A 20,272-nucleotide genomic window follows, 5' to 3' on the forward strand; every position below is an offset into this window, starting at 1 on the left:
CAAAAACATTTTCTTTTTTTTTTACATATAATTTTATCCTGAAAAGTGAATTTGGAAGTATGCCACTGTCACCTGCTACTTTATGCCACACATACTTTCTTTTAAAAACAAATAAGAAAATTCTTCTACTTTTTTCTCTCTGCTATTTTGAATTCCTTCAATGCTGAACACATAGTCTGATGTTCTCTCCTAAGTACTGCCATCAAGAAGAACAGGCCTAGCAACCAATTTTCTGTTTTCCGTAATACCTGTTCTGCTTCAATGTTCAATATTTTGATGGGGTTTGCACCAAGGTAACCGGCTCAAATGAACAACTCTTGTTCATTATCTAGGCTACAGAAGTGAGAGGACTGAAATTTACTATTTGATAACTACAATGAATTTGAGGATTATTACTTCTCTAAAGTGGCCAGGAGATCCAATTCAGAATATAGGGATGGAAGAGATCCCCTAAAGTAAGTACCATTGTCAGAACAGGAATAAACTCAAATGTTAATTTTATGAAATACCTCTTCCAACACAAAAAAAAATCCCCCTGTCCCAAAAAAAGAGCCTCTCCTTCCCCACCCCCCCATCCCATCCCAAGTAAACCAAGCAACCAAAATCTGCTAAAATACCTTAAGGAAAACAACAGAAGGTAAGATACTTAGCTACAAATTCAGCTACATTTAAGACCATAAAAATGTTGCCAATTTACTTCAATAATTTTTTTTATCCATAAACCTACTAGGATGAAGTAGCATCTATTGTAACTGGTAAAAGAGTGAAGAATTAAATCTGGAAAAATGGCAGAATAGACTGGTTCACATACCTTTTTCAGGTCTATCTACATAATATTTTTCCTCTCTTTGGGTGACTGTATGTTTAGATCTCATCATAATAAAGTTGTTCAGATCAGAATCATCACTGGCCCATTTAGAAGCAAGTGCATGTGGTACAGGCTTTCCACTACAGGATGAGTTGTCTAGTTTAGAAGACACATCTTTACAGCTGTCTGATTCAGATGGTTTGGGGATTTTCTTTTCTTGGTTTAAGAAGCAAGCTGCCTCTACTGTCTTAATCTTTCTTATGCTTCCTCCAGTATGGTCTTCCACAGATGTATTTGTACAGTGAATTTTGGCAGATGATGCAGCACTCATGGCAGAGCACTGCCTTTGAGTCTGCAGTGTCAAGTCAGGATTGACTACTTTCTCTGACTGATGTCTTTCAGCAGAAAGCAGCTCTTGGTTTGTCACAGAATTCTTCTCTTCAAGCCATCCTAAAAAACACAATTTAATTTCTTTGCTGTGATGTAGATATTTTTCCTTTTCTCTCTCCCCACTGGAGTTAAGGACTTCAGGTGGTTTATAGAGAAGGCATTTTCTAAAATTTCTTCTTTCTGCCTTCTCAGATCACTAGAATCTCCTTCTAGAAAACTTGCACTAACTAGTCCTAAGAAAAATGCACAATATTGAAACACAAAAGGCCATGCTACTGTTTGAAGTTTTCACCATCTACACAGTACTTATTGATGCTAGATTTCTAGTAAGTGGGATGCAACACACTTTATTAGGATGAAAAACTAACTTTTTTTATTGTTATTTTTTAGAGGGGAAAAAAGAAGAATGCAAACAGCTCCCTCTAAAGATATGCTTCACTAGAACTACAACCTTTTTGCATTGCGGCTGCATAGCCATCTGAAACACAGTAGCTAATCAATTAAAGAAATGTAAAAAGCAGTTAACTGAGCAGTGAGCAGTGTCTATTTGTTTCACAATATATCATGCTACTGTCAATCCTTGGAGTTCTACAACCACAACTGGTGCCTTGCAGTCTGGCCATAGGTATACAACAAAATCTGAATAACTTTTTGCATTTTTTGTTGAAGTTTGATTATAGGTATGCAAAATTGCCCATTTGAAATTCTGAAGTTATGAGCTGTTCAAATTTGAAATAGTCTGCATTAAAAAAACCCTCTACAACACCACAAAATAAGGAATTTTCACTGTAACGTCCTCCCCCCAGCGACCTTGTGCAGCTAGGACTATGCAAATATCTGCTTTATTAAAATATTCCCAAGCAAAACGACTACTTGTTAAGAAATTCTCCTGTATGAAACTATTTCATTAAAAAATAATATGACAGCTGGATGCTACTCTTCATCTGCACAGTAATAGAAAAGATGACTTAGTGTAGTTAAACACTTTAGTTCCTACAATTTGTTCTAAGTTAGAGAAAGCATATCTTAATTGCAGTAGTGCCATTCTTTCATTCTGCTGTAAAACATTTTATTCTTAAGAAATATTTAATTTCCTTTGCTCTTGGAGATTCGTAACTCCCTGCGTGATTCTCTGTTAAAGTACCTATCTTTGCCTTTTTATCACTTTTTTAAAAAAAGGAGTTAACTTACTTTCTAATTGATACAATGTAAATTGTGTGAATGTTTCTACTTCTGTAGGAAGCAGACTGTTTGTATTACTGCCATCCATATCCAATTGTTCCAAAATTTCTACTGCTGCTGGATTTAAACCCATATGAAGCCACCAGCCCTCCTGTAGTGAGCTAAGCATTGGTGCTTCGACCTCAACTGGCAGGTTTTTCTGCAGCTCTGTCAGTGAATGACGCTGATGCACAAGGTTAACAGCTGGATGCTCTACAAAAGAACCAGAAATTAACATATAATATCAATCATCTAGAAAGATGAAAACAGAATGTCCTTTAGTAAATGAAAGTTCCCTAGTACTGGCGGCCTACTACATAAATCTATTATTCATACTTCCATCTGTAACTCTGTGTCCATCAATAGATTTAACTTCAAAACAGTTAACATTACTAGAGTAAGTGTGCCTTTTCTGAGTTCTGTGAGTAGGGGTATAAATTTTTTTTCAGATCTAATAATGTGTAGCTGCATTACTAAAGTTACAAATTATCTTGTTAATTATCTGTGGGTTATTGTCATGGTTACAAAGACTTATCATAATCCTTACCTGAAAAAAAATTAACTGAAATAGTAATGAGCATACCATATATTATTTTCAACTATAACTCAAAGTAAAAATGAATTGGACAACAAAGCAAGTCAATATACATAACTTAATCCTAAGACTTGTAAAACTAAGTCAAATAAAATGAAACTAAAGAATAGTGGTGGTGTATATTCTGGCACTTTCATGAACAGCCTGCAGCTTGTTTTGGTTTTGTGTATTCTGTTTCTCTTCTATTCTTGTGAAGTTACAATATTATTTTCAGTTCTATTGTATTGATTGATACATATTTTGAAACATTGTTTAAGGGAAAACAGCACACAGAAAGGAGTTCAACTGATTAGCAAATGTCAATCATTAGTTATTGTATATAACAGTAGTGAACACTGTCATAAAAAAATACAACTCTTACTTAATTCAAATTACCTCCATACAAGGATACATGGAATAACAATTTCTATGTTGCCCTACTGTAACTTTTTATATGTCCTAAAACAATCACATAATCCAAACTTCAGAGGGTTACCGTAATTGGATAAACTTCAATGGCTCAAAATATGTGCTCTGTAATATAACATAATCTTTTCTGCTATATTTCTCTATGTACATGGAACTTGTAAACATCAATTAGAAATTGATCATCAATTAGAAATCCTTACCAACAAGCAAAAGAGAGCTCATATTATCCCGATACTTCTCCGATTGCCATACCAAAGATTCTAAGAATTCCCTAGAGGGCTCTGCAATCAAAATACTATGAAGAACATAAAAAAAGACTTGCAGGTATGAAGCTTAGCAGCATTATTTGTTCAATTTTGATTTATATAGAACTATCTTTTAAAGATGCACTTTGTCTTTAAATTTTCAGTTCGTTCTTTACTCACTTGTTCATTAAAATTTTTTTCCTATCCATACAGAGGACAAAAGGAAAGAGTGAGAAGAGGAGGCATCAAGGCTGGGTCATGAAATAAAAGAGCACTGAATGAGAATTCTGTCTAGACTGTGGTTCCCACCCCAAAGGGATATTGAAATTCCTCCCACATATGATAGAAGGATACCAAGGCAAAAAATGCTAGTCTCAAATAAGATGAGAAGGAAAAGATGAAGCAATCCTAATCCTCTCTTGGCATGAAAAGGCCTGAAATCTGTGGTTGGAGGATATCCCCTAAATAGACAATACTTTCTTACTGTATCTCTTCTGGATATTTTGCAGGTGATCCTTGTGCAATATATTTATGCCTGCCATAGGTATAAATATGCACATATGCCCATACATACACTTGCTAAATACTTTAAGTATTTACTGTTGCCTACTGCAGAAAGGAGACTGGATTTTCAGGCTATTAAATCCCCCCAGAGGAAGAGATCTACAGAAGCAACTTCCTTTCCTTTTTCAGGCTTCCCCGGAAAACCACAGATATGGACCATGCATTCTGTCACTCTTTCACAAAAACACAACATATATGCAGCTCAAAGAATGAAAGTACCAATTCATAAATACACTAAAGTTATTTTTTCAATAATTTTGAGGATTTATGATTTAGAGGATTCATGACAGAATTTGTCACTACCAAGGTTTCATTACCTGTTACCAGAGAGAGAAATAGGTTCTTCTTGAAGTCCTCTGCACAGAAAATTAGCCCATGATCTTTGTTGTCTGCATGGAGGAGTTAAAGGCATGTCCATTTCATCTTTCAAATATGGAATATATTCAGCTGAAAATAGCATAAAACCCCAGCCAAAACAAAAATAAAAAATCAAGACCACAAAGCTACTTGTGAATGAAATACACATGCTTACGAATTTTACACTAGTGAAGTTTTGGATTAAAATATAAAAGATTTTCATGGGACAATTCACTAAGCTATATACCCCAAATACTTCACATCTAATTTCCAGACAGTTTGGGGATAATAATGTGTAGATCACATTCCTTTAATGTAGTTCTGGGTACATATGCTTCACATATAAGATTATTTTTATAATTAAATCATCGGGTACCATGGCTGAGGTTTTGATATTCATGCCTGTTGGACTTCTTAGATAGTTCCTCCATAAATGAAGTTAATTAGGTGGGAGAGAGACTACAGACAATACTGTGGTGGCTGTAAGATTCTGTAAGAATGGCTGTAAGAATGGCCTCAAGGACTTCAGAAACAGTCAGGATTTTAAAGAAAAAATTACTCTTTCAAGCAGAATTAGTACTCATTGAAATTTCTAGGGATGGTCACTGAAATGAATTACAACACCAGTTTGGCTTTTTTAAAGCAGTATACAAACCTGGCATGCTAAAAGTCCTCTGCAAGTAACTTTAAACATTCTATTTTTTTTTTTTTTTTTTGGCCAATCATATTAAATGTAGACATATTAATGATTATTGGGTTTTATTCAAGTGTTATTAGGAATTTGCAACTTCACTGATTTTGGTGGTTTACATGGTATTCTTCTCCCTGGCATTCTACTAACCAGAAAGCAGAAATCACAAAAACCACAGCTGTTTCATGTTCTGTGAAAATTAAGGCAGAAAAATTGTGAATAAATCAGTGCGTCCATAAGGAAAAACACTTGTAATGAATTCCCTATTCATTCCACCAGGCAGTAAGTAGATGCAATCATCATACCCACGTTGCTTGGCCAATTGGCACAAAGCAGGCTATCAATCAGTCACCTGTCCAGCTGCTCATGGCTTCTCCTTGAAGGACCTAACAAGCCAATTGTTAGGCAGGAAGGGTGAGGGACAATGTTAGAAAGACAGAGGACACAAACATATCAAAAAGCAGAAAAAAAAGGTAAGAAATAAAACTAGGTACAAAAGAAAGCAACATACTTTCCCTCTTACTTAGAACAAAAAAAAAGCTCAGTGAGCTTATGCTGTGAATTTCAGCTCACAAAGCAGTTTTTGTAAGGAACAACAATTTTAGGACTTTACTTTGAACAGGACAGGAGATGATCTCAGGACACTAAAAATACCTGCCATATCTAAAAAGAACTATTCTTTCTCTTTGAGCGATACTATTCATATTCATTCTTGTCTAGTTATTTTTGCCTTTGGGACTGGAATTTTTTGATCAGCCACATTAGTTAAACTCTGCCTATACTCAGAGTAACATTCCCCTTCTCAGAACATTGCTGACTCAGAGCTATCTTGTCGCTTAATGACTTTTTTAAACAAACCCAACGATGAGAGAAAGACAGCTTAGTCTTACGACTGCTTTTTCTCTGGGTTCAAGCAAACATATTTCACTTCTCGTAACTCATAAAGAGCAAAATTAATAAGAAGGAGAAGACAGTCGGGTCTTGACACCCAATACAGAAACTTCTGCTATCAAACTGCATCTTAGCAGTGCTTGCACAGGTTTGTAGGTCTCGATCTTACAGATCTGAGTCTATACTAAAAAAAAAAAAGAAAAGAGAGACCGAGAGATGGAAGATGACTGTGCCCCAAAAGTATAATTCTGTCTGACTCAACAGCAGAGCTAAGGCAACAACTGGTAATAAAACTTAATGCAGCCACTTTCTTTAAAAGACAATTCAAGATGGCTTGACTACTCATCTACTGCAGAGGAATGGACAATATCCTAGAGAAGATCCCACTTAATTTATTGTTATGGCATATAGGAAAAGAGTCCCAAACTACTCAGACCTACTGCACTGAAGCCCCTCCTGCTTGTAAGATTTAGAAGAGCAGAGATCTGAGGAGACACAGATTACAGTTTCTCATGCTAGACAATAATCTCCAGCTGTAAAATAAGTGTAACTTTATCTTGGTGGAATTTGGTACGTTTGCACTGAGCTTTTATATCAGACACTTTGAACTGATATGATTGTTTCAACCAAAATTCCACTACAATATAGTATCTGAAGCATGATACTATCAGCTCAGTTTAAAACTTGTTGAAACTAAGACAATAAGAAGGGTCTTGGTCTGGAGAAAATTCAACACTTCTTGAGTATTTTGGTAACTTCCAGATGGAAAACTATCAAGTGAACAAGCACTGATGGATAATACTGCTACTGCCCAATGCAATAATCAATGGATCTTTTCATAGATAGCATATACATTAGAATGAGGTACATGTATAATCATGTATTGACACTCTACTCAGATCACATTAATTTGTAAATATTACTCTTTGTGCAGCTCCTTCTGCATTAAATGAAAGGTGAAAAATGGCACCAGCACAGCCGTTTTTTTGCCTCTCTTAGCCAGCCAGAATTTAGCTGTGAATATAGTAAGGCTGGCGAAGGCTATACATTATGCCCAAAAAAACCTTAACTAAGGTTGGATGACTAGGTTGAGCAGTCAGACACCAAAGCTGCTCAGCATTGGTAGATGGTGTAGACACCATGACTTGGGTTTTCAAGCTATTAAAGGTGAATACACTTTTAATATTAAAGATGGATACAAAGGATTTCCTGATCCCAGCATATAAGAAGTAAGGATTCAATGCACGTTAGCAACTATTCGACACTTTGAGTTTATTTCTGTAGAAAACAGCTCTGGCGACTACACGACTTAACTTGTCAAACACATGTAATTACTGAACCATTTGCTAAACAGAATGTCTGCACAAGAGTTTTGAATCTCTAGAAGTTACAAACACAACACTTCTACCCGAATTGTTCTCCACCACCCTCTTTTGAAAGTGTTTACCTAATACTTTAACAAACTTTAAACTGTGCTCTTTGACTCCACAATTTTAAATCAGTCTGCCTTAACTTCCATCTGCCCTCTCTCGGTAGATGAGTTGCTAGATTAAAAAGATCTAAAAACCTAATCAAGTGCAAAAGTTATAGACATCACATGCAGCCAAAAGCAACATGAAGGAATTGTAAAGTTGCTTGTGCTTAGACTACAAAGCTCTAGAAAGGAGTATGGCACTTCTACCTCCTTATGATGTGGGTACAAAATAGTAGATTACATGAAGCAAATCTTCTTATATATGTGGTACATGTTCTCCCATGAACGGAATATTGGAAAAACCACTTGAAGAATTCATTTTAAATATCACCCCTTGATTTACACAGATCTTCCTACCTGACTCACAGAATTCCAACATACTTGTGCTAATACTGGAGCAAACCTCTTGTGGAACGGCACAGTACTTGGAAATTTCTATTTTGTATGTAATTTCTGATTTGAGATCTGAAAACAGATTTTAAAAGGTGCCGTAAATGAACCATTTATTAATTTTTCCCATCAGAGCTTTCAATCTTTTTACTGAACCTCAATGACATATTATTATGAAAAATTAGTCATGCTTAGTAACCCCAAATGCTTTAGCTGATTAGAGCAGTGCTCAGTCTTGTCCCTTAAGTGAGAGAAAAAATCCCCCACAGTATTGTGCAGTCACTATCTGAATTACTCAAAGCTCTTATGACTACAGCAATTTCCAGAACAATTAAGTAGCCTAAATACAGTTTACTAGGAGTATGTGTATGTAGATTCTCTTGCTACTAAAAAAGGACAAAAACAGAACAAAAAAAAACCCAACAGGTTGACACTTATGTACAGAATCTTCAAATCTCTTCAATCGCAGCTGAAACATGGCACATACTAAATATATCAGAGGAAAGTACATGAAATTGTCCTAGTCAAATATCCACTTTTAAAAGTTTTGTTTCTATCTTCAGTTAAGATACTGGATTACTTCAAACTGCTGCCCTATCAGACACAGAATTCAGTACACACCCTCCATCTTCAGAAGCATTAACTTCCTTCTTTGAGCTACTTCTTGTCCACGAAAAAAGTGGAAAACAATTCATTTTGACTTAAATCCCCAACCCTCAGGCAATGTCTTTTTTTTAATTAAGCAAAATACTGTCATACAAATCAATCCATTAGCCAATAACTGTCATTAAAGTTATATTTATCAGTAGTATAAGAGCATTCAGTAATTTTTCTAAAACTCCTTTAAAGAAACCGCAGCATTGAGAATAATCCTGTTATCTATGGAAATATTTAACCCTTTTTTTCCCCAGAAATCTGCTTTTGTGCTTGCAATTACAATGCAACAAAAGCATTTCTTATGGTTATGACAGTTTTGCATATAATCTTCTTAGGGAGTCTCTGAAAGTAAACTTAAAAACAGATTAGAGAACACAAGACCAAATGATTATAATTACGGTTGATCATATATCACAAATCATGGCTCATATTACATTTGTGTTCAAGATTACAACAGAACCCTGGACTAAATCAAATGGCAGGTAGTTTACTACCCCTTAAGGAGACACATCCAATACCAGAAATTTGGGTATAGCACAGTTCCTAGTTCATCCACAGAAATTCTCATCTGATGAGATGTAATTTGTAGGTGAGCTCAATATAAAAGAGCTTGATTATGTTAAATGTGTTCAAATGAAAGGAAAATTAGGTCAAGTACTTAAAAAAAGCCAACCCTCACCTTCTCTGATCACTTGTTTGCAAAGGTCTTCATCATCTACAGTGACTGGAGCTAAATTTAACACCTCCTTTAGTTCCAAGTATGATGGACTCTTAACACAATCAGATCTGCCATTGTTGGGTTTGCTGAATTCTAACTCAACAGGCAACAGGAAATACTGAAAAAATATTAATCACAACAGAATGGTCAGTAAATTTCCTTTGAAATTACTGTACAGTCAAAGAATCTTCAGAATCGTGAAATAAATTAATTCTAAACCAATTTAAGAGCTCTTATAAATCACTTGACAATTACACAGCACACACAAAGCTGTGCTCAATACAGGGTAAAATACAGTGTTACAGAATTTCAGGTTGAGTCAGTGGAGTGTAAAAAAGGTATCTTTACTTACAGTTCCAAATCAAGTAAAATCCTCATTTATTTTAAATTGAAAGTTTGTTTTTTAGAATTTTGAAAAATGGAGCAAAAAGTAGATTTAACTTCTTTAAAAAAAAAAGACAAGCTGGCCCCTCAAATTGCAGAACATGTCTTGGAGCTTCCCCTTTCCCATGCTCATGTCATGGCTTCCTGTTCTGATTAACTTTTATTCTTAGTGCAACAAGTTATCTACATAAAACTGCAAACACATCAGGTACCAGGAGAAACAGCTAGTCAGAGTGGAGATTGCTAAAAACAGCATCCAAGAATTAAAAAAACCCCAAATAATACCAGTGTTTTCTAATCTTGAAAATATGAAAGCTCAAAATATTTGGCAAATATGAAAAGAATTCAGTAAAATGGCTCGCAGGTGAGCAAACATATATGCACAATGTAGAACAACCACTAATATATAGTATGAAACAACAGGATGATACCTCTTCATCTTTTATTGATATAGTACAGAAATCCTCTTTAATCCCCTGCAATTCCTTTTGACTCTCTTCCATCTTCATTTCATTTTGGAAAGTCAAACATTCTCTTTAAAAAATCATAAAAGAAAGTAAGTGACTTCTTTGTATTACTTAATGTCTAAGACTGAAACTCTCAGCAATAGTTTTCATAGCCATATACATGGCAAAAGTTTTTCTAAATTCATGCCTTTCCTAAGAAGGCAATTCCAAGTGATGCCGTATTGATTTGTGTAATTAACCAAAAAAAATTTTCAAGAAATAATGCATTATATGCAGAGTAGAACTGCCTAATATTGGGGCCTGCCTTAAACAGTTACAGAAAAAAACCCTCATATTATAATTCTTCAAGTTCCCAACACATAAGTCCCCTCATGTAAAAGTGCTTTCTGCAAAAGCTGCAGATCTAATTTCTTCCAATGTCAATTTTTTTACTATACATAATGTCTCTGTAATCTATTTACCTTACTTCTCTTTGTCACCTTTAGTGTCTATCTTCAGGCAAGATTCAGCAGGAAAGAAGGCAGAGTGTGCTTATTATTAGTTAAAGTGAAAACTAGAAGTATGTTCCCTGGTTTACCTGAAAAACTTTAAAACACTTGGAAGTAGAACTCAGGAATGAGGCTACTACTTGCATTGTAAAGCAAGGACACAAAGAGCACAGGGATGAAAATTCGTCAGGTAGAAAGAAAACTCTTCCTCAGGCTTGTCCTTTGTGACAATTACCGGCACTAAATCTACAGTGACTTTTTAGGGGAGTAACTTCCTCATCAGTCCCTGACACTACTATTTTCCTGGAGGAATATTTTAGACTGAAGAGTACAAATTGTTCTGTGCCCAGCCTTGGGATGCTCATGAATTTTAACTGAAGTAGAAATCTGCCTAATTGAGTCCCTTTCTCTAAATGCATCTTCCTGTGTGCTGCACTAGGAGATCTGGACTCCCACCTTGGACAGGTCCGTGGTTTTGCTAGTCAACCACAGATCAGGTCAGAGCTATTTCTGTAAAGCTTCACACTAGCGTTTTTTTCTCCCATTACTGGTATTTCTGAAAGTCATTGTAGAATTTGGATCATGTTATCTTCACTGGATATTTAGAGCACTCACACAGTCTTATGTCCAAAATTCACTGCAAGACTGGGGCACATGTCTGAAAAAAATGGCAAACAACCCCACTCCTCCCTGTTCTTCTACTATATGGGTACAGTTAGTTCAGTTAAAATTTGCTTTACCTTGCCCGTGAATCATGCAACCCTTTCAAGTGCAAAGGAAGCAATACAAGTAGTCCAGACATGAAGTAAACCAACGATTTAGTAAACCAACAGCCAGATTTTACACCATGGGTATATTAACAAAATACTGGCCCTTTTTTGATACAACTTATACCTGTTTTAATGTACTGGTTTGTTCAAATTCATGACATAATTCAATTAAATTCAATCAAACTAGCAATACAAAACTGAGCAAAACCATAAGAATAATTAATATTTAAACTTCGAGATATACAATTCAACAGGATAAGAGCATGGATTTACTGACAGCACATCTGAAGGAGAGAAAAACGGAACATGGAAGCATGTGTAAAACCCTAGCCCTATTAAATTTAGTGATAATTTCATGATAGGGAATCAGTCAGCTTGAGGGGGGACAAGGTCCCTTAAAGATGTACCTTTTTTCAGTATTCCAAAACTAATATCCTGACTACATTTCACGCTTACAGAATGTAAAAATGACAATTTCATTAAGACAGTTTTCTTAACGCATATAAATTTCACCCTCCTCATTTTTTCCTGAGAAGAAAACTAAAGTCTTTACCTGTTGCAAATATAAACTAAAGGTAAAATACAACAAATGTTAAAATGTTAATGGCATTATACACAGACTATTTTTTATGTTTAATATTATACAGAAAATAGTAGGTACCTGAACATATTCTCTGCTGTTAAAATCTGTCCTTCAGAATCTAAAAAGGGATCTTTCACTAAAAGAAACTGTAGTCTGCTCCGAAGTATAGATAAAGTTGGAAGCTTTTTACGAAAATTTTCAAGATTATCGATAAAAACAAAATCCTCTTCCAAACATAAATCTGAGAAAATATAAGCAAAAATATGTTATAAAATGAGATAAAAATACTAAGAATTATCAGAATAAAGAGTGTTGTTGAGCAACTGTTGGAATACTAAAACTGTCAGCAAAACATTAACTGCTCTTTTACTTAAAGTTCAAATATCCTGAAATATTTAAAGTGCAACAAAGTCTAGACTTCCATGGTTCACATGATCACCTCTAGTTTTCTTTTGCTTTTTCTTTTGTCTGACATAATGCCTGTTAAATACAAAAGGTATTTTCTTTTCATATCCTTGTTTGTGCTTTCAAGCATGATAACGAAACTTAGCTCAGTGCAATTTTAAATGTAGAAACGAGGCAGTCTCTCCATGCATGTCTAAACCTAAATGCAGTTCCCTAATTCTGAAGAAAAAAAAATTTACAAAAAAAGTCACAAATTACTATGATTTCAAGAAAGATGACATTATTGTATCAGCTCTGGGGATGGGGGATGAACAGATGGAGAGCAGCCCTGTGAGAAGGCCTTGGGGGTGCTGGTGGATGAGAGGCTGGACATGACCCAGCCATGAGCACTCACCCACAGCCCAGAAAGCCAAACAGGCCCTGGGCTGCATCCAAAGCAGCGTGGGCAGCAGGGGAGGGAGGGGATTCTGCCCCTCTGCTCTGCTCTGGTGAGACCCCACCTGGAACACTGCATCCAGCTCTGGGGTCCTCAGTAGAAAAACGACATGGACCTCTTGGAGCAGGCCCAGAGGAAGGTTCACAAAAACAATCACAGGAAAGGAACACCTCTCCTGCGAGAAAAGGCTGAGAGAATTGGCATATGTTCAGCCTGAAGAAGAGATGACACCTTAATGTGGCTTTTCAGTACTTAAAGGAGGCCTATAAGAAAGGTGGGGATAGACATTTTAGGGTAATGTTTAAGGCTTTAACCTTAAAGAGGGATGACTTAAATTAGAAATAAGGAAACAGTTTCTTACAACAAGGGAGGTGTCAACACCCTGTCCCTGGAGGTGTTCAACATGAGGTTGGATGCGGATCTGACCAACCTGAGCTGATTACAGGGGAGTTGGACTCCCTTAAAAGGTTCTTTCCAACCCAAGCCATCACATGATTCTATTTCTTTTGAGTTTAAAGTACTGCTCTCCTGAGACAGAAGTGATGCAGCAACCACTTTTGATACATTCCCTTACATTTGCAGTATGAAATACATATATATCTACACACACATTTTACACATATATGATACATACGGAAGTTCAAAGGGAGTTTTTTGTTCTTCTTCCTTATTTTTTACCAATATGGAAGTCTCCTTATTCCCACATCCCCTTTTCAATCTGTGGTTGACTCCCTATCTGAAATAACTCTCTGTTCTCTCATATTGCCTGGAAATGATGGATACTGATTATGTTCCCACCAAGCTGTTTTATGATGCTAATTCAAAGAGATCCTCACAAAAAAATCTATCTTAAACTTCTTTTGGCTTGCATCTCTCTTGAACTAGTAACACAAGCCTTGCTTCTCCAGGGAATAAATCTGTCTTTAGTGGTTATACCTTACACAACTGCAAAGGTTTTCATCACCCAAATGATTTCATCAATGTCTCTGGAGAATGCGCAAAAAATTAGCGATGTTAACAAGATTACTCTACCAAAAGTTACAAAATGGTGGATTGAATATTTTACCTTGCCATGGTTCTTTAAATTCAGTGGCATAGTAAATCTTCAAATATTTGTCTTGGGTGGAATCTTCCTTAGAAACATTCTTTATAAGTAAAAAAGGTTCTTCCATGTCACTCTCAGAGCATGGATTTGAACTTGGAATTACTTCTACTAAATCATTACTAGTCTGAAACTCTACAGAGGAGATAGGTTTCCTAAAAAACAGAAAAAAATATCTGACACTTAAGCTGTAGCAAAATCAATGTTGTAACTTCCCTGACTCCTCAGTGAATCTACAGCACTCATCAAGGTGCTCTAACAACTTTGATAATCACTGTATTCACTTAAGAAGATTGGAAATTACAGAGTTCTCTCTATTCACTGGATCCATGTTCAGATTACATGTTCAATTCTTCCCCGAGAAAAACCCCTTTAAGTTTACACCCAGCATCAAATTGAACAAAAGGAAAAAAAGCATGAAACCTATTAATGTCATAACATTTCTGACGAAAATTCACTGCTGGGTTAAACGTACACTTCTGTTTCAAAAACCATGAAGAAATTGCAAGTAACAGCAATAGGAAAAAGACACGGTAAGTGAAGAAACAAAACCACTTCAATTTCCTGTCACTTTTAATACTAACCTCAGTACTACTAGTATTTATTAAGAAAACCTCCCTACCATCTGCCAAATAAGCAGCAAAATCATTTTACTATAGAAAGGAAAAAAAAAAAAGACAACCATCATATTCCTGAGCTAAGTATGCATCCGGACAAAACAGTTACAATTGTTGATTAAAATATGTGCTAGTGCTGTGCCACCCATATAAATTGACTGCAACAGTACAGTGACTCTGACTGATGAGTCATCAGACATGACATGAGAAATGTCAGCATTTCTGAAGAACCCAAAGCAACTCATCTATAGTTATTGTACTTAATATTCTCATTTCAGACAAGTAATTTCTCAATTGTGCATCCTATTGCTTTATTCATATTTTTACTTGCTATTTGCTAGTCATCTAAAGGTAATTCTCATAAACTCAGTGTATAAGTGCACCTCTGAAATTCAGTACAGGACTTCATGCGTAAACAGCAACAGAGGGGAATCTCTGCTACACATCTTAAAAAAATCAACAATTTTACACCATTTTGATTATAGCTCAGAAGTTAATTTTGAAGCTACAAGTAGTACAGTTCACAAGTAATAACCATGTGGTACTGATAATAACTAATATCCAAAGTTTCACATGGCATAAACCTTTGAAAATCCATGAACCTTAAAACACTGCCCAGTTACATGTGGGCCAACTTCACTGAAATCACCGGGTTTCACTACAGTTTTATAGACAGAAAAAACCTAACTGAGTTGCCTATTTTGAGAGTACAGAGGCCACCTCTTCCAAAGTCAAAGCCCTAGTAGGGCTGCTCTAGAAAATGGCAAATATTTTAATGCAGACTTCTAAGTATGGAAAAATATATTCAAGTCATATAGCTATGCTTGTACAGTTACAGGAGATAATTGTCTTAGAGAGGAGGGGGGAAAATGCTTATTTTCATGTTCATGCAGTTTTCAGAGATTTTCTCCAATGCCATAAATAAATTACACAACCACTAAAAAACAATATAAACTCCATAAAAACACCATACTACTTTTAGTGAGAAAAGCATCTTTAAGCTATCTGATAGAGTGTAGAGTTCCAGCACACTTCTTACTGTCAGGAAACATCTTCATATTCTGTTTTTATCATTAGCTTATAATTCACAAAGTACCTGAATGATATCAAAGAAATCATAAATGTGTTTAACTTAAAGTTACTGACTTTTCCAGGAAATCCTCCACAGGCAAACTTTTCTTCCATTGATCCAATACTGAAATAGCAATCATGTTCCGTGTTGAACCAACTAAGATGAAAAGGAGAGAAAAGAAATCACACAGAAAATATTACAATGAATTTTTATATATTGTTTAAATCATTGCAGAGGTTAATCAAGCTTTACACATGATGTACGGAAGAAACACCACCTTTAGATTCCATTAGCAAAGGTAATACAAATGCACAAGAAAGATGCAAACACTTTTATACATATATTTACCTTTGTCATTTGAAAACCTCATTTTTTCCCGTATCTCATCATCTCAGCATCATCTTCCAAACCTCTCCCAACTAATCAGATTTAGTATTTGACTTATCTCTGATCACTGCTTTTCTTCCATAAACATGTCTCTAGAAAGAAATCTTTCCAGAGATCTCTACGAACTAATAAAATATCATCTCATTTATGGTGCCACACAGATAAATACCCATTACCCATTCGTTTCTCTTTGGGCAATGAAGATGTCTTACCTTCAAGAACTATAAGAACTGACAGTGCTATGTCAGACTTACCATATTATGGATAAACACAAGTTTTCCTTTAATCTACAGTAAATCTAAACTAAATTTAAGGATTATATAACATACTTCTAGTCCATGGCTTCCTGTACTTATCATCAGCAAAGAGTCCATTGAGATGATACTTTTCATCTTGATGTAAGCAGGGAGGAAAGCAAAGTGATAACTTCCAGATGGAAAACTTCTGTCTGGCCATGCTCTGAATAAAAAAGGCATGCAATAAAATTATGAGAGAGACAGTTCCATTCTTTTTGTGCACTACCTCTTCAAACATTCCCACTGCTTTTGAGGGAATTCTACTAGAACACTGTATTTTATATTTTAACCTTATTCTTGTAATGCTAACACAATCCAAACTAAGAAAAGATACTAACATTTACCTGATTTGCTACTTAGCTTTTAATTTACACCTCTGAGTACACAGAACTGCACATATGCTTAACTACACCTTACCTAAACTTTGAATGTGCATTTACAAGTGCTTATCTTAACACTTGGAATGGTCTCCCGAATGGATCATGGGTAAGTTGACCAGAAACAACTTAGTATCATTTCTACTGTTGCTGTTTCAAGTCCTCTTAATATTCTAATATTCTAAGACCTCTTGACTTTCATGCGCCATTATGAGCTGATGAAAGCTCTTTTAAAGCCTTTCATTTTCACTAAAACCAGGGTTAGTAATCAATTGAATTCAGAAATTAAATAGTCTATGCGGCAAGTTTAGTGACGCTTCACTGACTACCAAGTTTAATAAGCCGTTGGAATTACAATAGGAAAAGATGTTCTGTTTGTTACAATCTAAGAAAACAGCAGGTACGTCCACTGGCACTACACATATCAGTTGCTGTACTCTAAGGAAAGGGATGTGGGCCATGTTTCATAACACGGATCCCAGTTTAAGCGCAAGTACTATTGCTGGACCACTTCCCAGGCTGCAATTCTCCAGTTAGGTGCCAGGAGCGCTTCTGTGTGTCCTTGTACTCTCCCTGAACTCCTGAAGGCATCACGTCTTGTTACATTATTCTGCTCACACACTAGAAATGCCCCCTTCAGGCAAAGAACCACTTTACTTCTCTACAAAAGAAGTCCTGTATTTGGTCTGTGGCATTTCTTTGAAAATATAAGTAAGTAAAAATCCAATTATGACAGGGTGATTCAGGGGTAAGAGGTTGGCAACTTCACAGAAGGAGATGGGAAGGAAAACAAGACTTCACAAGGCTTCTAGATCTTACTTGATCAAAATCTGTAAAGCCAAAAAATTCATTGTTGGTGTGGAAAAAAATTTCCTTTCCATGAATTTCATCTAAGACATTGCAACACCTCTTCCCTACAATCATTAAGGAATACAGCATGGTGTATCACTATTCTCATACACACCAAAGTAGCTAGAAAACTGGATTAGTTCTCCAGAAAGCAATTAATTTAATTTAATGCATTAGAAGGCACTGTGTATTTTGTAAGAAAGCTTCAAGCAGGAAACTTATATGTGCACGATAAGTAAATAACAAGTGCAACAGACACTAAAAATAACTGATGCTTTTCAGTTTGGGCAAAATTGCACTTAAATTTTTTATTAAAAAAACCTGTAATCACTTCACTATGTTATCCCACAAAGTGCAGCACAAGAACTTTTCTGAAAGAGAATTCTAAAGCAAGTAGTTCTTGTTATCTTTTTAAATTCGTACTCAGTCTTTTCTTCAGTAACTGCTATATTTTGTTCAGACTATTAAGAGAAACAATAAAACTATACCTCATATAAATAATCTGTTGAGTGATACTTCAAAGCTGCAAACATCTTGTTTTGTGATGTTTTCAACATTTCAGTTGTCTGGAAGATATACAGAATATCGATCAGTTAAAAACTTTTTATATCACCTCAAAATGTTGAAAGAGAAGGTTTAAATTCAGGTTCAACATGAATAGCTTCCTAATTTCTAGCACATGCACTTTGGACTGAATTTCTTGTAGAAGAAGGCTACCCAAAGCATTCAGTGTTCTTCCTTTGGAAGGATGTAACAGACCAACTGCAGACCATATTTTTTTATCTGAAAGAACTGGGCTTTTGGTTGTTTTTTTAGCTATGCCTCTTGGTGCTTATTCCACAGAAAACCTTTAGAACCATCAAGTGAATGTAGGCAATGCAAATTACCTCCCTTAAGCAATAACTCTTAAATTAACTGATTCAATAAATTTTTATGGATTATAAACTACTTTTAAATGGCACTAATTCAACTGTCTAGGCTATTAACTTTTCACTGCCTCATGTATTTGTGAGGGGACTTTCTCCCTCCTTTCAGTTTTACAAGAGAAAAGGAGATTGTGTAGGCTAGCTGGGAGCAAGAGGCCCTCACAAACACCAGGCCTCTAAGTTAGTCAATGCTTCTGAGGGGAACCAGAAGAGAGGCAGAAACTGCACAAGGCCAGAGATACACTATGAATGCAAAACAGGATATATTGTAGCTGGGATCTGCATAAGGTAAGACAGTACTTTTTCTTAATTATATATAGGTAAAAGAGTCAAAGATAAATTAAGATAATTCTATCAGAAAGTGTTTGATGTGATTGAAATGCAACCAAAATTAATTGTACGGCCATAAGGGAAACTTTTGACAGAAAACAATCTTCACATATGTACCAGTAAGTATCATGACATTAGGATAAAATTGCCTACCTAACAAATTTGGAAATACCAAATTCAGGTATGGATGTAACAGAATTGGAATTGGTGGAGGAAAAAGTAACTAGGACGCAGTTGCTTACTTGCAAGGAGTCTGGGCAAAGAAAAGAAGTACAGGAGAGATAAAAAGGTAGGTTCAGGCAAATAAACAGAACACGGAATAAGGCATACAAAATCATATTGAGAACAAAGTAGACGGGAACTTTCTGATGGAAGGAGTGTGGACAGTACGAAACAGCAGACCAAAATCACAAGATGCTAAAGAAAACCCTTTGGACAGCCTGCTGGACCCTCCATCAGATCTACATCCAACAGATTTGGTGTGGGAGTAGAGCGAGCCGGGATGCGTTTGTAAGGAGGGATGGACCTGCACCTTAAATGCTGGAGAGCGGTGGATAGAACTGCACCTTAGCAGAACTGATGTGTATCACCGACTAAAATTTCTTTACAGCAATATAACCATGTGCTAATTAAAATATTAGCTGTAGAATTGCAACTATTACTCTCAGTGATAGAATTTGAATTAACACAGCTAGAAGTGGTCAACTGCCCAGCAGTCACTCCAGGCACCCACCACTAGTTTTTAAAAGGGGTGTCAATCAGTAAACACCAAAACCACCACATCCGGGTACGTCCCAACTTTCCAGTTTAAAACTGAAAAAGTGGGACCTACAAATACTACTCTGTGGGGCTACAAGGAATTCTTCCAAGTTTTTTAAGGAAAAACAAAAAAACCTCATCCATCTGTAAAAGGATATGACCCTGTTTCATTCTCCAAGGACTCGAGACAGCACCGCTTTCAGTAAGCGAAATATGCAGGATGAGGTACTTCTGCCAGCGTCAAATGTTTTTAAATCTACAGACGTACGGACACGAACCAACCACGACAACACACCTCATCCCCTCACTGCGCCACCGCCTCCCCTCCCTCAGCACCGCGGCGCCTCCGCGCCGCCCGCCCGGGACAGCGATCTCGCCCCTCTGATTGGCTGTCTCCCGGAGTGATCGTCTCTGATTGGCTGTCCTGCGGAGCTCTCCCCTCTGATTGGCTGCCGCTGCTCCCGCCTCCCGCCCGTCCGTCAGGAGCTGAGCGTTAGCTGCGTGAGCGAGGGGGAATCCTCAGGAGTTAGCCGATTACTGGACGCGTATATGATTTTCAAAGCTGAGAATACTTTTAAAGCAGTAAATGCATAAGTAAAAGCAGTTAAGTAACTC

The 20,272-nt window shown here is 36.3% G+C and overlaps 1 protein-coding gene across 1 annotated transcript in view; it reads right to left on the minus strand.

Moving 5' to 3' along the window:
- Positions 1 to 18,172, minus strand: part of SHOC1 (shortage in chiasmata 1) — a gene marked incomplete at its 3' end in the record, with an annotated part of 44,993 nt that extends 26,821 nt beyond the window's left edge. The window contains exons 1-11 of the mRNA XM_082301148.1: positions 18,131 to 18,172; positions 16,450 to 16,579; positions 15,808 to 15,889; positions 14,009 to 14,199; positions 12,180 to 12,342; positions 10,225 to 10,327; positions 9,371 to 9,527; positions 4,549 to 4,678; positions 3,623 to 3,717; positions 2,459 to 2,632; positions 812 to 1,258 (exon numbers count right to left, since the gene is read on the minus strand). Of these exons, the coding sequence (XP_082157274.1) occupies positions 812 to 1,258; positions 2,459 to 2,632; positions 3,623 to 3,717; positions 4,549 to 4,678; positions 9,371 to 9,527; positions 10,225 to 10,327; positions 12,180 to 12,342; positions 14,009 to 14,199; positions 15,808 to 15,889; positions 16,450 to 16,576 (1,669 nt within the window). The 5' untranslated portion in view covers positions 16,577 to 16,579; positions 18,131 to 18,172. The remainder of the gene's footprint in view (positions 1 to 811; positions 1,259 to 2,458; positions 2,633 to 3,622; positions 3,718 to 4,548; positions 4,679 to 9,370; positions 9,528 to 10,224; positions 10,328 to 12,179; positions 12,343 to 14,008; positions 14,200 to 15,807; positions 15,890 to 16,449; positions 16,580 to 18,130) is intronic.
- Positions 18,173 to 20,272: the final 2,100 nt, after the last annotated feature.

This window comes from Coloeus monedula (genome assembly GCF_965178545.1).
Source record: "Coloeus monedula genome assembly, chromosome: Z".
NCBI classification, from domain to species: domain Eukaryota; kingdom Metazoa; phylum Chordata; class Aves; order Passeriformes; family Corvidae; genus Coloeus; species Coloeus monedula.